The sequence below is a fragment of the Hyperolius riggenbachi genome, chromosome 5 (genome assembly GCF_040937935.1).
Source record: "Hyperolius riggenbachi isolate aHypRig1 chromosome 5, aHypRig1.pri, whole genome shotgun sequence".
NCBI classification, from domain to species: Eukaryota; Metazoa; Chordata; class Amphibia; order Anura; family Hyperoliidae; genus Hyperolius; species Hyperolius riggenbachi.
Genome location: NC_090650.1, coordinates 40692985 through 40716630, shown reverse-complemented (window position 1 = coordinate 40716630; position 23646 = coordinate 40692985). Strand labels below are relative to the sequence as shown.

Below are 23646 nucleotides of genomic sequence, written 5' to 3'. Positions count from 1 at the left end.
CATTACTAGCAGATAAGGGCAAAATATACAGCCTGTTATTTTTTAAACACACACAGGGTGGGGTTCTCTCCGTTTTCCTTCTGTCCTGTGGAAGGGTTTAGGTCCTCTTTAAAGCAAACCTGAACTAAAAAAATAAAAGTCAAAATAAACATGCACAGGTCATACTTGCCTCCTGTGTAGTCTACTCATCAATCTCTTTCTCCTCTCCTGCATCCCGTTTGTCTACTATGATCGACGGTATTCTCCATCCTCCATTTTAAAAATAATGATGACCCTGTTACAGTTTCCAGGTCAGCACATTGTAATATTACCCACTTGATCCATAGGGAGACATGGACATTACCTTGCACATCAGTTGTCTCCTGACACTGGAGAACTGCCTCTTGATATGGTGGGATGACTGCCTGCTGAGGCTGGAGAACTGCTTCGTGATATGGTGGGAAGACTGCCTGCTGAGGCTGGAGAACTGCCTAATGACACTGGAGAATTGCTTACTGACACTGGAGAACTGCCTCCTGACACGGGAAATGTGGGGGGGATTTTTGCCTCCTGACACTGCACTGGAGAACTGCCTCCTAACACAGAGAGGCTGCCTCCCGACGCTGGAGGACTGCCAACTGACAAGAGACAAATGTCTCCTGACATAAAAAGTACTGCCTCCTTGTTAGAGGTTTAAGAACATTATTACCTAAACTGCAGTATAGTAAAGCAACCACAAGATGTCACTTTCTGTAAAATGATGCAATCATCTCTATGGTATTGGGATTTCCTGTATTCGTTCTGTGTTCTTCTCTGTTCTAAGTAAGATGCATTTCCTGATGATGGTGTATGATATATGATATAGCATATTTATCTTCAGTAAAGAGTTCTAACTTGTTATACTGGGTGCCTATCTGTGTGCTCAGACCCCTTTGCTCCATCACTCCTGACACTGGAGAACTGCCTCTTGACACTCTTAGCATCAGTACTAAAATGCATATAATTCTCATAGGTATATTTCTCACACAAATTCTGTTTTCCGTTTTCCCTGAATCCGATCTGTTATTATGTATTTTGTCATCACGCAGTCAGTCTGGACTGTCCAAGTTTGTTTGGGGCACTGTAAGCCGTGTCTTTCTGTAATCTGCATTATGAAACTAGTTTCATTGTGTATTTTCTGTCTATTATTAGGAGTTGCATTGTTGGATGTTTCACATCAGAAGACTATTTTCTTGAAAAAGAAGGCATGTTTACTATCCTGGATTTATTAGCAGTAAGTGGGGAAAATTAGTATTTTACAAGGTTTACTATGTCTCACTTTAAATGGTCAACATACTTATTTATTTTATTTTAAATTTGTAGTTCATTTAGCTTATAGGACCATATGGCTGAACAGTCCCCTACCTTTCTATTGTTTCCTCTACCCCCTCATAGCTGCCAGTATCAAAACTGACAGCAGGTGGCAGCAGTTCCCAAAGCCACTGCAAATATGGAGAGAGTGGGGCTGTCCTGTCCCTTAATTATTCCGGTCCCACCCTCTACCCTGCCAATAGCATCACTACTGGCCACCAGCAGTAATGCTGGGCTGGCTGGCCTGGCGCCATGTCGCACTAAAGTCCTCCCTTACCGGCTAACCCTCCCTTTAGGCCCTTTTTCCACTAGCCTGCGATTTGCGATTTGCTTCTGATCGCAAATCGCAAGGTACATTAAACTAATGGAAACTGCAGCAGCAATTTCCATTAGTGCGATCCGATTGCGATGCGATTTTGGTCAAAGCGCAATCGTTGTCCTGCCGCGTTTTGTATGCAATTGAGCTGGACTATAATGAATATAGTAGCTCAATCGCAATCGCATAATGGAAATTGAAACGCGATTGCGATCGGAATCGCATTTCATAGTGGAAAAGAGCCCTTAATAGGAGAGCTACGGTAACTGGGTTTAAATGAGATGAGCTTTTTCCCATTAATTATGCATACTTTCCATTTCCACGAAGTCTGTCAGAGTCTGTAATCTTCTTCTTTCACAGCTGAACCTTAGGAACCTGAACAACCTTCTGCTGGGAATACTGGTGGAATTCTGTGATAACCCCAAAACCATTTCACACATTATAACTTGGAGGGGGAAAGATAATGAGACAGCCCCGAAACTGCTCGTCCGGCTGTGGAAACAGGAAGAGGAGGAGCTGGGAGTGAGACGAGACAGCTATGGGCGGATTGTCGGTAAGCACTGATCTGGTTGGATTTTCTTGCTTGCCTGTCCTTTATCTGTGAATGTAAAAAACTATGCTGTTTTATAGTGCCTACCTATACAATTTGCATTCAGTACACACCTTCAGTCAAGCATTTAGACAATGCAAGAGGAACTGTAGTAAAAAAAGAATGTAATGAAGAATTATATTTTTTATCATTACAATTAATTTACAGTTTTTGCCCTCTCCCTGATTTACATTCTGAAAGCACAACACAAAGCCATCGAAAATTATACCCGGTCTCCCAGAATGCTCTGGGAGGAGCATCCCACACAGCTAAGCAGCCTAGGCTAAGCATCACTAGGAGGGCGGGGCTAGATACCAATATAAAGCAATATATAAATATAGGAAGTGTTTCTGATAGTGAAACCAGAAAATTACAGTAAAAATGGGTAATCGGAATAATTTACTACATTGTCACCACAGTGCCTTTTTTGTTTGATGCACAATCAGCCTGCAAGTCATTATCTTTACTACTGCCAGACAAGAAGAAAACTAGACAGCTCCAACTGCCATTATTTATAACCACACCCCCTAACATTGCGATAGGTTAAAAGGTTTTTTTTTTTTTATAGATATACATATACACAGAAGGAGATACTGGTTGCTTGGCAGTGGGAAACAGCCGTTATTTCCCACATTGCAACAAGGATCACAGACAGGAAACTGTCAGGGCCATGGTTAGGACATCACACTGTGGGAGGGGTTTCACCACAATATCAGCCATACAGACTCCCCTTCCCCGATTATCTATTTGAGAAAAGGTAAATATTTCTCATGGGAAAGGGGATAGTATATACTGATTGGGATGGTGGTCAATCCTGGGTCACAGTTCCTCTTTAACATCTGCATAATGCTGGGTACACATGTTGCGTTCCCGCACTCGATTCCCGTCGATGCGCCGCTCGATTTCCGTGGATTCGTTTATTTCCGGCATGTCCGATTCGTGGGTCGATGGATCGTTAGGTCGATTTGCCATACTTTACAGGGCATTCGACCTAAAAATCATCGAAATGTGCTCAGAAATGCTCGGAAATATTTGAATCGTCGGGAATCGAGCGGCGCTTTCGATGCGGGAACGCAACGTGTGTACCCAGCATAACAGTACAATCCTGATCAATATCTTGAAAGCACATTGTGTTTATTTAGCCATACAAATGCCCTGTGGTGACTATAGCTATCATGTACAGGTAACGGATAGATCTTCCTTATTTACAGATGCAAAGAGACCCCTGGCCGGCCAGTTCCAGGAGGAGCAGGAAGTCACCCCAATGCCGGCCAACTGCTTCAGTGTTGCAATCATGGAAGTGGCTGAAAATATCAGAGCCAAAATCTACTCTGTGTTTTCCAGGATAGGTAAGAGCCGTCACACCCCATACGAAAGCACAGAGCCTCAGCTGACCTCCTGTGTCCAGTTCCCAACCACCTCAAGCTGCTTTCTGATAACTGTTGGCACACCATTGGCTGGTGGTTGAGTCATTTTCCACATCACCAGGTCACGTGACTCATGATCATTTCTGTAGCATTCACTGGGCATTCCTATGCAGGTCTGTTATGGTGTTGTAGGCCCGGTTCACACTTGCGTTAAAAACGGTCCGTTCCCGGAACGAATGTTGTACAAACGGAACGGATGTGATCGGATCCAATGTTAACCTATGGATCCATTCACATCCATCGGTTCAAACTGATCCATTCCGCTCAATCCGCAGAGCGGACCACAAGTTTTCAGCTGCAGCTATTTTTCTGGATTGCTGGGCCCAGAGGACCGGAAACGGAAGATGAAGCCCTGCATTGGGGGTAATGAGAGAACGGAGCGTTTCATCACACTAGTGAACAAGCGGACCATTCCAAAGGGCAAAATCCACTGGGGGTGGGGGGACGCAAACCAGGCCTAAACAGTTCACCTGAGTGGGCGGGGCAGGTGGGTGAGGGAGGGTCAAAACCCAGGGGCAGTAGGGAGGGTTTCTTGCAGGCTTCTGTCTTCTTCCGCTTTCAATTGCGTACTGTGTCACGTGTCTATGCTTCTTCCCTCAACCCGGAAGGAGGAAGCGTGGTAGTCACATGGCACGACATGGGATGCAATTGAAAGCGGACGAAGACGGAAGGCGGGAAGAAACCCTCCGTACCGCCTGGCTGCACTTGAAGAAGACGGAATCCTGGGTAAGTTTTAACCGTCCCTTACCCGCCCGGCTGCTGTGGCAACGGAATGAAAATGGATCCGATCGACCAGTGAGCAGATCCGTTTTCACTGATCCGTTTGCCAGTGTGAACCAAGCCTTATGGATCCAGTGAAGCAGAAACCGGATCTGTTTGGCTTTAATTCCCAATGTGAACCGGGCCTAAGAAGCAGAGTGTTAAATGCTGGATGTAGTTTACCTGAACGACCACAACACTGGATGGACACACGCACAACTACTGATTCATCCGCTGGCCCAAGCAGTTTGATTGGAATACAGGGGTGGGGACAGATTGGCAATTGTTTGGCTACCAAACGTCAAGGAACTATACCACGGTACTCTCCATCAGAGCTACCTAAAAGTGACCCTGTAGTGCAGTCTTTTTTAACCTTTTCATCCCGGAATACTTCAAATAATTTTTGGATCTCAGGGAACCCTAGTGTCTCAACAGAGCTGATTATCTACCTCTGTGGATTACCACAAAACATGCACTGTTGGTGGGCCTTGAGGACAGGGTTGGGGAACACTGATTTATGTGACCAGAGAATCTCTATCCTGAAGTTACCAATGGATTTCTGTAAATTCCTGGAAAAATTGGTTAGAAACTTAGCACAGAGAGAGGAATTCTAGTAGCTGCCTTATATACTCGCGTATAAGCCCAATTTTCAGCACAAAAAATGTGCTGAAAAGTTACCCCCTCACCTTATATGCGAGTCAATGGAGCAGAAAAGATGGTGGAGCAGGTTTTTTTTCCTGGCAGAGGAGCGCAATGATCTAGGGATCCTGCTCTTGATAGCTTGCTTCCTGCTATGTCCATGCCCCCATCCCATGTAATACAGGGAGTGCAGAGTGTGCTGCTCAGACTACCTGTGTCCCTTGGCTTTTAGAGCAGAGCGTGCAAGCAACGTGTCAGCGGTGCAATGATCGGGATTCTTCCTGTGTGGCAATCGCTGTGTCTCATATCTATGATGCTATTTAGTGGCATCTTCAGACACAGTTCATCCTGGGGACACATCTGGCTATGGGGAGAGGGGATTGCTTGTACTGGGAGCACATCATGCTTCTGTGGAGGGGGCTAAACTGTGAGTGGGCTTATAAGTCAGTCAGTCACTTTTTCATGGTTTCTGAGGGGAAAATGGGTACCTTGGCTTATACGCTGGTCAGCTTATATGCGAGTATATACAGTACACAGAAATATTGTGAACACGTTTCAGGCTGTATTACTATACATTACAAAGGAAAAACATTCATGTTGTCCGGAAAACAGAAGCGAGCTCTCAGTTTATAAATGCAAACATTCAAACCTATCAGAAAACAAATTAGAAAAAAAACCACACATTTTAGCGTGAGCTAGGCTATAACCACACAATGGCTTGTGTGACCGGTTTAAACTCCTTATTAGCGTAAACAAAACATTGCCATAAAAGAAGCTCACATACTCAGAATTTGCTTTGCACTATATTCAGTGTGATAATGTGACTTTTCTTTAGGGTTTGAGAACTTGCCTGGCTTATCAGCGCTGGATTATGTCACTCTCAGTATAATCAGCAGATATCTCGATTTTAAAGTAAGTGTCAGTTTCATATGATTTGTTTTGTAGACAGTGGTGGCTCCAGCTTCAGATTTTTTGGGGGGGCACGATGGCAAGCTGGTGGGGCCCATTTGGGTAATCAAAATCAATGTTTGTATGGCAAGCATTAGATAATTTTTGTCTAACTCAGGTGAGAAAATTAAAGCTAACTAGTTCAGCATTGATAGAAGCCAAATGTACAATCACAAACAAAACTCATGAGAATTTTAAGCAGATTGTCGAAATAATGGTACTATTATGATAAAAAAAAAGTTACCTACAGATGTACTGGGCTAGCTGGCTGGCATGTTTTAATCCTCACTTGCTAGCAAGCTGCTCCTGTGTGGCCAGATCACAGACAAATCATTCCAGCTCGCAGCCTGACTCTACAAGCAAGGGGAAGAGGCAGGGGGGAGAGAAACACTGTATGTGTAATTCTTTTACTTAGTAGTTAAGCAGCGCTGGAGACTAGAGCTTGGATTTTACATACAGGAAGTTTTGAATCAGGATTATTCCTGCCTGTAAAATATAAGCACTAGTTTATTGGCTAAAGTAAAAGAAAATCAGAAAGCTTTCAGCTTGTAAGCCTTCTTCAGACTCTATTCTTGTTGATAAAATATGAGAGGAAAACAGTAGTACCTGGCACCAAATGCGGCAGGGCAGAGTCACCGGAGCTGAGATACAGAGCGTGCACATCCAAAATCTTAGTAAAGTCCAGTAGAGTAGAGAGAAAACTGGGCACCACTTCTTAGAAGGAGGTAGAGATTTTTTTGTTGTTGCAAATATGTGTCATCCAGATACATTAATTACAAGGGATCTTGCAAGGATTGTGAGGTATGTATGGCAAATAGATAAGACCCTGAGTTTACCTAATGCCTACAGAGACTCAGGCTGACATGGAGAGACCCTATCTTGTTCACTGTACACTGCAAGAGCCTGGAGACAGTTAACTGAATGCTACTGAGGGCACTTGGGCATTGTGATTCCGGAGGAGGGTTCAATGTCCCAGGGTGTCCTAGTATAGCGCCGCCCATGCATATGTAATAACAGTATGGCCAGTGTCACCCATTAACCATTCACCGCCATCCTAACGTATTAAAACGTCATGCTTACCGCTATTAACAGCAACATGACGTTTTAATACGTCGCGCATTCCCGCCGCTGCTACCGCCGTGTGTCCGCCGCTACCGCCGCCATTACCGTCGGGATCCCGTGCTGGGCGATTGGGGAAGAGGACTGAACAGTCCTCTACCCAATCGCAGTGCCTGTAGTGAATGGACGTGACCGCGAACAGCGGCTACGTCCATTCACATAAACAGGAAATGTAACAGTTTAATAAAGTGTGTAAAAAAAAAAAAAAAAAGTGAACACGTCCTATGAGTGTTCACCAGCGCCATCTTGTGGCCAAAAAGTATATTACACCTACAAAATACATACATTTTCAAGTATATACACATCATTAATAAAATTACACTTCCAACCCTCCCCCCCAAAAAAAACACTTGTAAAAAAAAAAAATCAGCTTAAAAAAAATAAATAAATAGTTGCCTTAGGGACTCAGCTTTTTTTATTCTATATTTTATGGGGGAAAATTAATTTTAATTTATTACATAGGGGCTTGTAATTATGGCCAGAACAAACAGAAAAATAACCACTTATATTTCAAAATAATATACTGTCGCCATACATTGTGGTAGGGACATAATCTAAACGGTTTAATAATCGGGACCACTGGGCAAATAAAACGTGTTTGTTTTATCCACAGGAGAATGTTTAATTTTAAAACTATAAAGGCTGAACACTGAGAAATAATGATTTTTTTTCTTTTTTTTCTGTTTTTCTCATTAAAATGCATTTAGAATAAAAAAATTCTTAGCAAAATGTACTATCCACAGAAAGCCTAATTGGTGGTGAAAAAAATGAGGTATAGATCATTTTCTTCTGATAAGTAGTAATAAAGTTATTAGGGAATAAAAGGGAGGAGCGCTGACAACTGAAAATTGCTCTGGTCCGTTAGGATAAAAACCCTTGGGGGTGAACTGGTTAATTCCACTTTCCAAGTGAAATGCCATTCATTCCTTCAAATAATAACATATAGACAAGACACAGAATATTTATATTGCGCTTTTCTCCTGGCGGACTCAAAGCCCCAGAGCTGCAGCCACTAGGACGCACTCTATAGGCAGTAGGAGTGTTAGGGAGTCTTGCCTAAGGTCTCCTCGCTGAATAGGTGCTGGCTTACTGAACAGGAAAAGCTGAGATTCAAACCCAGAACGCTTGTGTCAGAAGCAGAGCACTGAGCACCAATTTTAGCACCCAGGGCATCTCAATGGAATATTAAAAATGCATGCCAACAATGTGACTCATTTAAAAAAAATCATTTTTACCTCTTATTTACATATAAAAGTTAGCAGAGGTTTTATTAGCCTACTTCAGCTGGCCTGCACTACCGCAGAGGTTTCAGGCAGCTAAGGACTAATGTAATTGTTTTATTGCACACACTATCAAGAAGTAAACAATACCTTTCATCAACAGAGGGGGGTAGGGAATTGGGGCAACTGCTTCAGAGAGCTTATCCAGAGGGAAGATGTGAAGATAGCATCTGTGACTTCTCTAAATAAGGAGGGCTAGAAGGGGAGGGGGGAACATGGCAGCTCCTATAGCTATTAGAAACCAGGAGATATTCCAGGGATAAAAAGGATGCTTAGTTCCCTTTAACCGGAACACTATCCAACCATTGCTTGCCCAGTGTTTGGGCAGCTATACAGGGGCATAACAATAGACCCTGCAAGGGATGCAGCCGCAGGGGGGGGGGGGGCTTAGAAGCCACAGGGGGCCCTGTGAGGTAAGTTTCTTTCCCCTGCCCTGAGAGACTGACAACTAAGAGCAGGATAAGAAAAAAACTTTCTGCTCTCTGCACAATTGTTCTAATGACTGCATCTGCTCAGCCACTGATAACGAATCAAAGTTTTGTAGACAAAGATTTTTAGACAGTCCCTATTCAGTGTGCAGCAGGCTCTTGTGTACAGCGCCCTGCCCTCAACCTCTCTACCCCTTCCCAAGTGCTGTGTACTGTAGTGATGCTGGAGAAGTCTGCAGAGCCAATTCTGCTCCATCAGAGATGGACAGAGTGAGTGTAATAAGCTAGCACACTCGTCTGTCAGTTCTCTGTATGCGTTTTGTGCACACCAGTGTCTGTATGTGTGAAAACATGCATGTTTTATCACAGAAGCTAATGTAATTGATAGAGAAAATGTGTGCAGTGCTTCACTGCTGTCTGTTGTTATCTGCATGGAGAAAACACATTCAAGTGTGCACTAGCCAATAGAATAACATTGCTTCTCAGTTTACCTGTGCAGAAAGCGAGGGGGGAGGGGCATCCAAAGTTTTGCAGGGGGGCCGAGTGATTTCTAGTTACGCCCCTCCAGCTATGCTTATAGTTACACCCTAGCTTTTGTTGTTATTATTACACTTCTCTTCCTTTGCTGTCTGCTCAGGTGGGGGAGGTGTGGCGTGAGATCTGGGCTGAGCTGCGGGCGGAGAACATCCAGCCGGTCACGTCTGATGATGAAGCTCTGGAGGTTATAGAGAAGGCCACAGAGAACATCAGTAAACTGGTCGCTTCTCACCAAACCGAAATGATTGAAAACCACCAGCAGATGGAGCTTCAGGAGGAGCAGCAGAAATACGCAGAGGTGACACTTATTCCCATCTGCCCAGTTGGGCTGATGCATTCTGGGAAGATTAACGTTAGTTTGAAGATAAGCTAGAGAGATTACTAAATGAAGAGGAATTAATTATTCAGGGAATGGAAGATCTCACTTACCAAGGAAGGTTGGACAAACTGGGCTTATTTAACTTGGAAAAATCTTGACTGAGAGGTTACCTGATTAACATGTATAAGTACATCAGAGGGTGATTTGGCGAGCTTTTTTTCCCTAGGGTTGTACAACGGACAAGTTGATCCAGGGGATGGCGGAAAACCTTACAAGACCTGGGCCAATTAGTCAGCCAGGTAAATCCCATCTGTACATGGAGGAAAAAGTTTTTGCCATCTATTTAGAAAGGGGTCCTTCACAGTGAGAGTGGTTAAAATCTGGAATATCTTACCTCAGGAAGTAGTGATGGCAAACTCGATATCTGTAATCAAATAGGGCTTGAAAGCTTTCCTTGCATTGAAGGGCATCCATGGCTATAATTATTAAGTAATTCCCAGGAGAGTTGATCCAGGGATTTATCTGACTGCTGTCTGGAGTCGGGAATGAATTTTTCCCTTTTAAGGCTAATTAGCCCAGGCCTTGTAAGGTTTTCCGCCTTCCCCTGGATCAACTGGGATATGTGCAGGGTCAGGATGTTTTTTTTTTATTTTTATATTTTTTTTCTGGTTGGACTTGATGGACAGATGTCTTGTTTTCAACCAAATTAACTATGTAACTATGTAAGATCACGGAACATTTCACTGGAAATCTGATACATGGTGTGTATCAGAAGTCAGAGGAAATCTGCTATAGGAAGAACAGTAGATGCAGTGCATACATGTATGCAATATGGAATATCCTAGACCAGCAGTGGAGAACCTACGGCACCATGGCAGAGGTGGCACTCCGAGCCGTTTCTGTGGACACGCTCACTGCTGCCCACCACCGCCACTAGATGAAGAGTCTGGGTGTCTTTTCATTATCAAAATAATTCCCGCTTTACTTCCTCTCCCTCTGAAAAGCACCAACCTGGTACAGCGCAGGGAGGCAGACAGGTGAAAAAGGACTATATTTTCACCTGCCGCCTCACTGTACATTGATACCTCTCTGTTCTCAGCTGACACTAGTGCATGGTTTATGTGCATGGTGCACATGAATATATTATGTTAGCTCCCTTGTGCGATTGGTAGGATGCGCTGTCTGTCCCAGGAGAGGACATCAGGATGTGTGCTTTTAATCCCTAGATAGTACTTGCGCAATAGAGGACCCTTCCTCAACCTCCTTCAAGGGGAACTTTCCACCTGGCTGCCGGTGCTTACCCCCTGTGGTTCACCACTCCACACAAGAACGATGGATTCAAGCAAACAGACGAGGGAAGCACTCTTGCTTGGCAATATACCTTATGTTGGACACAACAGTACACAAACGTTTTCGAGCTACTTGCTTTTGTGGGAAGGATATTGTATAAATTGCACTTCTATGCTGTTATTTGTTGTACACCTGAGGAAGAGCAAGTAGCTTGAAAACGTTTGTGTACTGTTGTGTCCAATAAGGTATATTGCCGAGCAAGAGTGCTTCCCTCATCTGTTTGTTTTAATCCCTAGATAGGTTTCATGCAACGAATGTTTGCATGTCTGCACTATGCATGTTACAGGGCCAGAGTTAGGACACCTACGTTTACCTGGGTACTTCTGCGCAGTGTAGGTGACTCAGCAAGAGAATGCATTCTTTTGTAACCAAGACGCTGGCTTTTAACTTGGCTGCAGAGATAGGAATGGTGCCTGCATGATTGATTCCTGTGACTGAAAAAAAACACTCACATGCAAATGTTCAAGCATGCAGCTAATCTTGTCAGTTCTAACAATAAAGTCAGAAATAGTGCTGCTCAAATCCGATCCAGATGAAATCCGTATAGTTGTGATCCGGATTTCATCCTGTTAAAATCAAGTCACCTGTGCGGGATGGGCGGGGGGTTTAATCTTACCTATATTGACGTCTTCTTCATCCGTCCCTCGGCGCCTCCCACGATGCGGTCCAATCCGGCGTTGCGTGACTAAAAACTCTTCCTCTTTCCGGGTTGAAGGAGGAAGTGTTTTTAGTCACGTGACTCCGGATTGGACCGCATCGTGGGAGGCGCCGAGGGAAGGACGAAGAAGACGTCAATATAGGTAAGATTAAACCCCCCGCCCAGCCCGCACAGGTGACTTGATTTTAACAGGATCAAATCCGGATCACAACTATACGGATTTCATCCAGATCGGATTTGAGCAGCACTAGTCAGAAACACCTGATCTGCTGCATGCTTGTCCAGGGTCTATGGCTAAAGGTATTAGAGACAGGGGATCAGCAGGATAGCCAGGCAACTGGTATTGCTTAAAAGCAAATAAATATGGCATCTTCCATATCCCTCTTATTACAGTTGTCCTTTAGAGAGACTCTGAAGCGGAAAAAAAATGATGATATAATGAATTGGTTGTGGAGTGCGGATAATTACTAGAACATTAGTAGCAAAGAAAATATTCTCATATTTTTATTTTCAGCTATATAGAGTATTTTATAACATTGCATCATTCTCTAATATTTGCAGTTTATACACTACTCAGCATTCTAAATGATTTTACAGAGCAGGTCAGTGAACTTTTGAACTGTCCTCTGGAGAGAAAAAGAAAATACAGTGACTGATAGTTGAGATAACGAGCTTCAGAAGACAGAGCTCTCTGCGACTTTGAAAGTCGTAGAGCTCAATGGCTCTTTTGCGTAAATAACAAATGGAGTTTCTTAACTCTTCCTGTACTGGAAACAATATTATACTTATGTCTCTACTCCTAATGTTTTTATTTCTTTTTATTTCTGTACTACACATACCAATCCATTATATCAAAATTTGTTTTTTTTCATTTTTATTTTTTTTTCGCTTCAGTGTCTCCTTAACTTGCATCTGTCAGGTTAACCTATCATTTTCCTGCACAGTTTGTCATGTGACTGCAGAACACTGGTAACTGTTTAGCAGCATTAACATGAAGCCACTACCCTCAGTCCCTCCAACCCATAGATGAGGAGTGTGGTGATGCTACTACTAAAGGATTGAGAACCTTATAAAGAAAAAAATATGACATGCTTAAATAAAGGAGGTGATTGTGTGGTGATATAAGCAGGCGATACATTGTGCCTAAAATAAAACAAACAAAATGTTTCCTTAATTGATTCAAGGAAAACAGCTGTTACTTTCCCAATGACCCTCCTACTTCCTGGAAGCTACACTGATAAAATGACAGCTGGGAAGTGACAAAACCTCTGATATAATGAGGGCTCACAAAGTACTTGATAAGGAAATACTTAGGTCTGTCTTGTTTTGTTTTTTTGTTTTTTTGATGTTGTTGTTTTTAAACTGCAGATTAAAGCAAACTTCAAGCAGAGTGAAATAGTGATGAAAACGTGGGATAAATTCCTGGCACGGACATCCAATTATGAAGTTTTGAAGGTAATGTTATATTGTTGCAGGTTTCCTTTCAGCCTGGCCCCAAGCCTTTGCGCTCACTATACACATCAAGAACTGTGGCAAAAACTGACGAGAAACCATATAGCTGTGTTGATTTTCCTGTCAGTTTTTGTGTATGTTTTCACAGACAGCCACTACAGTGAATAGTGCTGTGTAGAAAACTAATGAACATTGGCACTTGCAGTGGATTCCCAAGAACTGGCATTTAAAGAGAACCCGAGGTGGTTTCTAATAATCCGAATAGCACACAGAGGCTGGGTCTGCATATAATGCCTAGCCTCTGTTGCTATACTGCTCCCCCTAGGCCCCCCCCCCCCCCTGCGCTCTGCTGTGACCCCATAAATCACACAGCTGCACTAGCGACACACAGCGTGTCACAGCCGGCTGTTTACCTTTGCCAGAGTCAGTCTCGCCGCACCCCCGCCTCCTCCATAGCGCCTCTCCCCGCCCGCTGATTTTTCGTCCATAAGGTGAAAAATACCCGCAGGCTGAAATGGTTAAGATATCGCACAGTTTTATTTTATATTTAAATCTAGTTTGTAAATTTTAACTGTTTCATTGTCTCTGCTCAATGACACCTTCATTGAATTATGTCAGAGCTCAAATCTATAAATCATTGATCGTTTTTATCTCTTTCCTGCTCTAGAAAGCCATTTACTGACAGGAAAGTGTTTTATGGCTGTAATTACTTATCAGTGAGGGTTATGCTATAGTCTGACCCAGTCCAACCTGGTCTCGAACCGGATAGAAACTGTCACTTGCATACCCGATGTTTATCTCTTTCAGGCAGAGAAAGAAACAAAGGAAAACAGTTTAGTTATTTGTGAGTTTGGCACTATACATACATATGTCTATCTTATCATGTCACATATCATCTCTGGTTTCCTTTAACTTCTTGCCGACCGCTCCACGCTGATTGGCTTGGACGCGGCGGCAGCCCCAGGACTGCTGATCGCCAATTGGCGTGAATTCCTGGGGGCGGAGATAGCAGGGGATCGCGTGCGCCGATGCCGAAGCCCTGCTCCGTCATCAGTCTTCCAGGGGATCGCCGCTCGGAGACTGATAGACGGCGAAACCATCTATTTACACTGTACAGCGCTGTGATCTACAGCAGCGCTGTACTGGGGACAGCCGTGGCTTTCATAACACATTAGTACATAAAAAAAAAGTATATCATGCCTGAAATAATTTTCCTTTTTGTGTTTCAGAAAGCAAAGCAGCTTCAGAAAAAATCCATTGAGTCCTCCAGACCTAAAGGAAAAGCGCAATATGCCAACATTCACTCCACAGAGATCGTAAACCTCCACACTACGGTACGTGATAGAGAGCTGCCTCCAGAGCATCCCAGCTTTTAGTATCTCCATCTGTAACTGTCACCCAGTGCATCCAGTACATGATTATTACACAGACACAAAGCTCCATATTACAGTATGTGAAAGCTGCCTGTCGACTAAAAATCACTAGCAATTTGTGATTTTGCAATTCAGCATCGCAATCGCCGCTAGTGGAAAAGGGCCCTACCACAGCTTTCACTCTCTCCATCTCAAAGAGCCCTTTTCCACTTGCAGCATTTAGTTTCATTTTTCAAGAACATGTGTGATAATTTCAAATCACATGCGTTTCTATATGAAGATAGAATCACATTGTGTCTTTTCCACTAGTGCGATGCCATTTTCCCCTAAGCGCTGCCTGCTACAGTTTTTTTGCGATTGTGCTTAGGTATAGTCAAGGGGAGCGCACGAAAATTGCTCAGCATGTGCAATTTTTGTACGATTTACAGATGTAGGTTCAAGCCCCGCCCCCTAACCTCCCAAAAATTGTAATCGCACTGCAGAAAACCTAAACGCCAAAAATCCCAACGCAGCACTCAGGAAATAGCATTTTGAAACTACTGAAAATTGCGATCACAATCCCAGCATGATTGCGATCGCAATTTGAAGTGGAAATGGTTTCTGCCCTCTGATGCATCCAATGCATATTTGTTACACAAACGCAAACCTCCATACCACTGCATGTGACAGAAAGCTTCCTGCTGAGTGGGCCATAACAACTGCTTTCATTTTCCGCCTCTGTAACTGTCACCCAATGCATCCTCCATAGCACGGCTTGTATCAGAGAGCTGCCTGCCGAGTACGCCATAATTGTGGCAACCCCAATCTCAGGTTTGTTGGCTGATGAGTGTATTGTCTCCCGCTAACGCTTTCATATTGTTTTTAGGTTCCTTGCGGCCGTCGTGTGACTGTAGAAAGCACACCCAGCAAACTAACAGGAGGACCCCTGGCGGATACAGATCTTGCTGTAAAGAGGGTCTCAATTCGGGGAGGAGCTCTGCAGAAAACCAAAGCCGTCAAAATGACCAATTGAACATTTATGCTAGCCGTACACGAGATTTTAAGGCAGTCTTCATATAAGATAACTGCGTAAGTTCATTTATCCAAAATGGCCCCCTCAGCCAGTGCAACTCCAACACCAGCTCCCTCCTCATCTGCAACCGCTGGCAAATGGCATTGTTTGATCTGCAAATTAGGACTTTCATTTGTTTACACCCAACACCACCACTCCCTCTGGCTGCTAGGTGGCGCTGTTGTGAAATAACCACATGGCCTATGTTCATTTTAGTCATGTTTCTACTGCAAAACAAACAGAACTGCCAAGATGTATCTATATCTAAGCAGAAGAAGGCCTTGCTCTTCATTTTACACACCACACTCAGTACCTGGAGGCGGAGGAGGGAGCAGGCACAGGGAACATCAGGAGGTCGGCATTTTTTCATTACTGCGCTTCTTATTGTTAGAATTATCAGAAAATAATCTCAAGCAATTCTTTGAATGGTCTGAAGCCTCATTCCTGATATATTTATTCATTTTTAATACCGTGGACACGATATAAGAACCTGGTTTTATTGCTGTCTTTTTCGCCCTTGCAGATATTTTCTCTCATTTCCTGAATATTTTTTTGGCTTTAAAGAGAACCTGAGCTGGGTTTGAAGAATGTGATCTGAATACAGAGGCTGGATCTGCCTATACAGCCCAGCCTCTGTTGGTATTCCAAACCCCCCTAATGTCCCCCTGCACTCTGAAATCAGACATAGATCACAGCCGGGCTGTGTGGCTGTGCTTACATCTGTAGTGTCAGTCTCGGCTGCTCCCCCGCCTCCTGCAGAGCTCCGGTCCCTGCCCCCCTCCCTTCCCTCTAATCAGCGAGGAGGGAAGGGAGGCAGGCAGGGACCGGAGTTCTGCAGGAGGCGGGAAGAGCAGCAGACTGACACTATAGAGAAAAACACAGCCGACAGCACGGCTGTGATTTATGAGGGATTGCAGAGTGCAGGGGGACCTTAGGGGGGTTTGGAATACCAACAGAGGCTGGGCTGTATAGGCAGATCCAGCCTCACTATGCAGATCACATTGTTCAAACCCAGCTCGGGTTCTCTTTAATGTAAAAACTACAGGAAACAGGATCAACTGGAATAAAACTAGCTAGGGATTAAAACTTTTACTCCATCTATAAAAAAAAAGTTTTATTTGTGGATTACCGTATTGCTGTAGGAAATATTTCCTCACATCGGTTTAGATTCATCAACCGGAGCAGCAGCACAAGTTAAAGGGGCAATATTGCAAAAATTGTAACATTTATAATACATGTAAACACATACAAATAAGAAGTATGTATTTACAGAGTAAAATGAGTCATACATTACTTTTCTCCTATGTTGCTGTCACTTACAATAGATAGTAGAAATCTGACATAACCGACAGGTTTTGGACTAGACCATCTCCTCATGGGGGATTGTCAGAGTTTTGTTTATTTACAAAAGCACTTAGTGAGTGGCATTTCCTCCATCTAACTGACAAAAATGTGTGCAACGAGCAGGGAGGCTGGCCAGCATCATTGTATAGGTAAATCCTTTTCAGGAAATAACTTAATAAAGAATTAAAGTCTTGCTGAGAATCACCCATGAAAAGATAGACTAGTCAGATTTCTACTATCTACTATAAGTGACAGCAACATAGGAGAAAGTAAATTTATGGCTCAGTGTACAGTGGAACAAACATACTTCTTATTTTATATTTATTTTTACACGTTTTCAATTTTTGGTGATAGTGGTCCTTTAAATGGTCTTGCGCGTTCTAATTATACTAGTGCAACTTAATGCTCCCTCGGGCATGCTGCACATGCTACTGGCAATGTTGCGTGTGTTCCTTAGAAACGCCCAATACTTTGAAAGGCCGCTTGATAGTGACTTCACTAGCACCGCCGCTGCTACATTAATTAGCGTAGTGGCGCGGCCACGCTAGTGCACTATCACGCAACCTTTTAACCTATCAGGCGTTGCTAAGGAACGCATGCTAGGCTGCCACTAGCGCGCATAGCGTGCCCGGGGAGTATTAAGTTGCGCTAGTATAATTAGCGTGCATAAGGCCATTTAACTCGCGCTGCTGCAGCACATTCCTGTTGATATATCAACCCCTTCCTGTCTAAAGTGGATCCAAAGCAAATCCCTCCTACAGCATGGCTCCCAACTGTCCCTTTTTTAGAGGGACAGTCCCTCTTTGGGAACCAAATCCCCCTGTCCCTATTTCTTCCTCTTCTGTCCCTCTTTCAGGACTGATGTACAGATTTAGGAAATATGTATTTTTCTATTGAAAAGTTTGTCTAATTGACTCTAAACTTTATTCCCATCTCTTTAAATTGATATATTTATTGGCTTCAAAAGTTAATATGAAGGAAAACTAATGATAAAAAGGACCAGTTGGTTTGAATTATAAAAACAATGTGTTTTGCTTATGAATTCTAAGTGGTATGCCTGACCATGGGCGTGGCAGGGGCATGTCTGGGAGCGTGGCATGGGCATGTCTGGGGGCGTGGCAGGGGCATGTCTGGAGGTGTGGCAGGGGCATGTCTGGAGGTGTGGTAGGGGCATGGCAGGGGCATGTCTGGAGGTGTGGCAGTGGCATGTCTGGGGGCGTGGCAGGGGCATGTCTGGAGGTGTGGCAGGGGCATGTCTGGAGGTGTGTCTTAAAGAGACACTGAAGCGAGAATAAATCTCGCTTCAGTGCTTATATTCAGCAGGGGTAGCTAAACGGGGGTCCCTTACCCCCCAAATCCCCCCCCTCCTGCAAAATCTACGACCAAATTGGTCGTAGATTTTGCTGCTGTTGAGGCAGGGCTAACAGCTGCAGCCCTGCCTCTCAGCGCCGTCTACCAGCGGCACATCGCTGCCTCTCCCCCGCCCCTCTCAGCGAAGGAAGACTGAGAGGGGCGGGGGAGAGGCGGAGATACGCGCTGACAGAGTGCGCGTGAGGCAGGGCTGCGGCCATTAGCCCTGCCTGAATGCGGAAGTGATCCCCCGCTGCACGGAGGGGATTTGGGAGGTAAGAGACCCCCGTTTAGCCGCGGGATAGCGGCGTTTTAGCAGGGGCACACATGCCCCTGCTGAATATAAGCACTGAAGCGAGATTTATTCTCGCTTCAGTGTCTCTTTAAAGACATTCCTCTTTCTTACCTCAGAAAGTTGGGAGGAATGCATTGCATTATATACTTTGTACGTTTGCAACCTGCATTTATTTATTTTTTCTATTGCTAAATGTGATTTTGTGAAAATGGTGTTTTCTGCAGTTTATTTTACCCGGGGCTTCTTCCAGCTTTCTGCAGTCGTCCTGCGCCCTCGCCATGACTCCACCATCCTCCAGTCACCTGCCCACAGTTCCCCTCTGTCAGCTGGCAACTCGCTCAGCTATTGCGCATGTGTAGCGCAGTTTTATGTACAGCACATGAGCAGAACGCTCCTCTCCATGGGAGCACAATTAGGAGACACGCAGACTGGGGCTGTGCATCCAGCATGCAGAGGGGCGCTACGGATGAACTGAGGGTCACACAGTCACGTTGAGTGCACGGAACAACTGCAGGGGGCTGGAAAAGCCCCACGTAAGTTAAACTGCTATCTCCCCCCCCCCCCCCCACCCACCCACCCACCACTACCATACAGTGACCACAGGAGGGTTTTTATTTTGCTTATTGGGTTTCAACCACCATGTTTGTGAGTGGCAAAGTCTTCACCCTTCCTGTTCAATGATACCCATAGATCCGTTGTGTGCTTCACTTCCTGTTCAGTGACACCAAGGGATCTGCTGTGTGGTGCACTTCCTGTTCACTGACACCCAGGGGTCTGCTGTGTGGTGCACTTCCTGTTCAGTGACACCCAGGGGTCTGCTGTGTGGTGCATTTCCTGTTCAGTGACACCCAGGGATCTGCTGTGTACTGCACATCCAGTTCAGTGACACCAAGGGATCTGCTGTGTGGTGCACTTCCTCTTCAGTGACACCAAGATATCTGCTGCGTGCTGCACTTCCTGTTCAGTGACACCCTGGCATCTGCTGTGTACTGCACATCCAGTTCAGTGACACCGAGGGATTTGCTGTGTGGTGCACTTCCTGTTCAGTGACACCAAGGGATCTGCTGTGTACTGCACATCCAGTTCAGTGACACCAAGGGATCTGCTGTGTGGTGCACTTCCTGTTCAGTAATGCCAAGGGATCTGCTGTGTGGTGCACTTCCTGTTCAGTGACACCAAGGGATCTGCTGAGTACTGCACATCCTATTCAGTGACACCAAGGGATCTGCTGTGTGGTGCACTCTCTGTTCAGTGAGACCCTGACCTGCTTTGTGGTGCACTTTCTGTTCAGTGAGACCCTGACCTGCTGTGTGGTGCACTTCCTGTTCAGTGACACCCTGGGATCTGCTGTGTGCTGCACTTCCTCTTCAGTGACACCTAAGGATCTGCTGTGTGCTGCACAATAAAAGGGCACCTGGAAATGTGGACGCACAGGAAAGCCGACAGTAGAATATTAGTAATGTTACCAATATTCTACTATTAAAGTGCAAAGAAGTATTGTAAAATATCTGTATAAAATACTGTTACTGCCACCCAGCAGCGTCAACCATTGCAAAAAGAAAAGAAAAAAACTTCATTGCCTATGGCAGCGCCCAAACTTCCACTTCTGGCTGACCCCAAATTTCCTACTTCTGGGATCCACTGTGTGCTGCACTTTCTGTTTAACAACACCCAGTGAACCGATGTGTGCTGCTCTTCCTGTTCAGTGACACCCAGGGGTCCACTATGTGGTGCACTTCCTGTTCAGTGACATCCAGGGATCTTCTGTGTACTGCACTTCCTGCTAAGTGAAACTTCCTGTGGAAGTGATAAAATTGGCCAATGAAAATTGTATATGCACACCCTAAAAGTAAACCTGAGATGGGGACTTAAGAAAAAAATATACATACCTGGGGCTTCCTCCAACGCCCTCCAGGCTTATCGCACCCATGTCGTCCTCTGCCTCCTTGTTTGTCCACAATTGGCCCCGGAATGTCCTCCAGTGTGGGGCCAACTGCGCATGTATGGCCCGGCTTTGCGTGCGCTCCCATTGTCAGGAGCATGCCGCAGGTGCGGAACGCTCCCAGCCATGGGACCGAGACGGGGAAGAGCGTGCAGCTGGACTGCGCCTGCGCCAACTGGCCCCAACTGGATGACTTAACTGGCCAGTTGTGGACGAATGAGGAGGCACAGGGGTACGGCGAGGGAGCGATAAAACTGGAATGGGGTGGAGGAAGCCCCAGGTATGTATATTTTTTCTTAAAGAGACACTGAAGCAGAAAAAAATTATGATATAATGATTTGTATGTGTAGTACAGCTAAGAAATAAAACATTAGGAACAGAGACAAAAGTCTAATATTGTTTCCAGTACAGGAAGAGCTAAGAAACTCCAGTTGTTATCTATGCAAAAGAGCCATTGAGCTCCACAACTTTAAAAGTCACAGAGAGCTCTGTCTTCTATAGCTTATTATCTCAAGTGTGAGTCACTGTATTTTCTTTTTCTCTGCAGAGGACAGTTCAAATGTTCATTAGCCTGCTCTGTAAAACCATTTAGAATGCTGAGTAGTGTGTAAACTGCAAATATTAGAGAATGATACAATGTTATTAAAAACACTACATAAATGAAAATAAAAATATGAGAATATTTTCTTTGCTACTAATGTTCTAGTAATTATCCGTACTACACAACCAATTCACTATATCATAATTTTTTTCGCTTCAGTGTCTCTTTAAGTCCCCATCTAAGGTTTACTTTAAAAGAGCAGCACAAATCTAAGGTCTCATTAGGTAATAAATCAGTGCAGTGAGGAGTTATGGGGAGATGATGTCACTCAGTCTTCAGATACACAGATAGCAGCCGCTGTGCCCTCCCCTCCCCCAGACATCACACTCACAACGCTTCTGCAGTTTTTGGATACCAAAAATATGTTTCTTTATTTCATTAAGATATATAAATAAGTTACAGATTGATAAAATACTGCATGCATTTATTTAGATAAATAACAAACACCTTTTCAGCCGCTCTTAGAGAAAACCTGGAGAGAGATGAATGTGGGCGGAGCCATTGCTGTGTCGCTTTAGGAACATGCAGATTCCCTGGCTGCCCTGCCGATCGATCCTCTGCTCATTCCCTGACGCAAAAGTATGCAGGTCAGGTGTTAAGTCTGACTCCACGTCTGGAGCCGGAAGGTTCAGCATGACATCCGGGAACGTACGGTCCTAAAGAGAACGTAAACATGGCAGCCTCCATGCTTGTCTAAGTTCAGGTTACCTTCAAAACTGTACTTCGGGGAACCAGCTAAACATGAACAGTTGAAGTAGAACTTCAGGCATAAAGGTAAAGGCTAAAAGGAGGGTACAGACTAACCAAAGGCTAGTCTGTACCCTCCTAACATATAAAAGCTACAGTTATCTCTTAAAGGACATCCAAGGTGAAAATAATCTGATGAGAAAAACAATATCTGTCCTCTTCCTCCTAAAAATCACTTTTTTTTTAGATATCCTAGTTTTATTTTATGTTTAAATCTAGTTTTTAAGTTTTTACTGTTTCATTATCTCTGTTCAATGACACCTTCATTGAAGAATGTCAGAGCTCAAATCTATGAATCATTGACCCTTTTTATCTCTTTCCTGCACTTAGAAGACATTTACTGACTGGCTGTAATTACTTATCAGTGAGGGTAAGGCCCATACACACGTCAGATTTTTCCCGCACGACGGGTCGTTTGAACGCCCCGTCGTTCAGTCGTCCGCACGCCAAATCGGGCGTGTGTACAGACCGTCGTTCGGGTGATAAGACTGGTCTTGAGCGATCCGCCCGGACGTTCAAACAACCCGTCGTTCGGAAAAATCCGACGTGTGTATGGGCCTTATGCTATAGTCTGACCCAGTCCGACCCGGTCCCAAACCCAAACAGAAATTTCACTTGCATACCCAATGTTTACCTCTTTCAGGCAGGGAAGAAAAAAACAGCCTAGTTATTTTAGTGCTTGGCACTGTACATACACATGTCTATCTCATCATGACACGTCACCTTGGTTGTCCTTTAAAAACACATTTGGGTCACATGACTCCTGGGCTTCTGATTCTTGCCGAGAAACACTCAGGCTTGTCTATTGGGGGAAATTCTGCCTCCGCTAGGGTGGTCATGTGATTTCCAATATATGCTGTAATACTGGCTTATCCGGATGGCTGGACTTCAGCATAGGACATGCACAACTGTTTCATGTAAGAGGGGAATCTGGGGGGCTACCTGAGAGTTATCCGACACACACACATTACAGAAAGGCAACCTTGGTATAGAAACACGTAATAAATGATCCTTCCTGGCCACACAATCTACACAGTTCTCAAACACTGGATGTCCCTGACGCCCTCTGAATGTTCAGCAGCCAGTCAGAATCAGACATCAGATCCGAGGGGCCAAACAAATGTGACACCTGCAGGAAAAGGCAGAAAATAGGGATTACATGGAATTAAAGTGGACCTGAACTCTTGCACAGGACAGAAGGAAAACATAGAAATGCACCCTGTATGTATTTAGAGAGATTAGCCTGTTTAATTCCTCCTCATTTATAATCACAGGTTTTAATTTGATCTCTCCCATGTGTCACATGACTGCCTATGGCAGAGTTGGCAGATAAGGCCATTTGAAAGCACAGACTGTAAACAATATGTCTGCTTCCATGAATCAGGAAGTAGAAACTGTGCAGATTTATTTTAGGACTTGTATCAGCTGTAACAAAGAAATGTTTTTTGTTTAAAGGTTATTATGCTGTTGTGTATCTTTTAGAGCAGAGAGGACTTCTGGGTTCAGATCCACTTTAAAGGACACCGGAAGTGAGAGGGATATGGAGGCTGCCAAATTTACTCCCATTTAGTTTCAAAGACTTTTATTAAAGTGTGCCTAAAAATAATCAACACTTAAGCAGTACTGTTTAACATAGGTACACATTTACAGAATACACCGGCAGCAATTGCTTAGATCAGAATAATCAGAATATACAATTAAAATTGTACATTTTTTTATGATAGTGGTCCTTTAAGTTCTCTCAAATATAATTATAAGAAAGTGGGTGAACTAGGGCTTTAGGTTCATGCTTC

General features: G+C 44.2%; 2 protein-coding genes across 5 annotated transcripts in view; one reads left to right on the top strand and one right to left on the bottom strand.

Moving 5' to 3' along the window:
* The window catches only part of CFAP69 (cilia and flagella associated protein 69), a 78161-nt gene extending 62157 nt beyond the window's left edge, over window positions 1–16004 (top strand). For both annotated transcript variants that reach the window (XM_068235528.1, XM_068235529.1), the window contains 8 exons: window positions 1171–1252; window positions 2006–2198; window positions 3446–3583; window positions 5895–5971; window positions 9472–9669; window positions 13067–13153; window positions 14380–14484; window positions 15389–16004. In XM_068235528.1, the coding sequence (XP_068091629.1) occupies window positions 1171–1252; window positions 2006–2198; window positions 3446–3583; window positions 5895–5971; window positions 9472–9669; window positions 13067–13153; window positions 14380–14484; window positions 15389–15535 (1027 nt within the window). In that variant the 3' untranslated portion in view covers window positions 15536–16004. The remainder of the gene's footprint in view (window positions 1–1170; window positions 1253–2005; window positions 2199–3445; window positions 3584–5894; window positions 5972–9471; window positions 9670–13066; window positions 13154–14379; window positions 14485–15388) is intronic.
* Window positions 16005–21476: 5472 nt separating this feature from the next.
* Window positions 21477–23646, bottom strand: part of FAM237B (family with sequence similarity 237 member B) — a 34971-nt gene continuing 32801 nt past the window's right edge. For all 3 annotated transcript variants that reach the window (XM_068235539.1, XM_068235540.1, XM_068235542.1), the window contains one exon: window positions 21477–22982. In XM_068235539.1, the coding sequence (XP_068091640.1) occupies window positions 22945–22982 (38 nt within the window). In that variant the 3' untranslated portion in view covers window positions 21477–22944. The remainder of the gene's footprint in view (window positions 22983–23646) is intronic.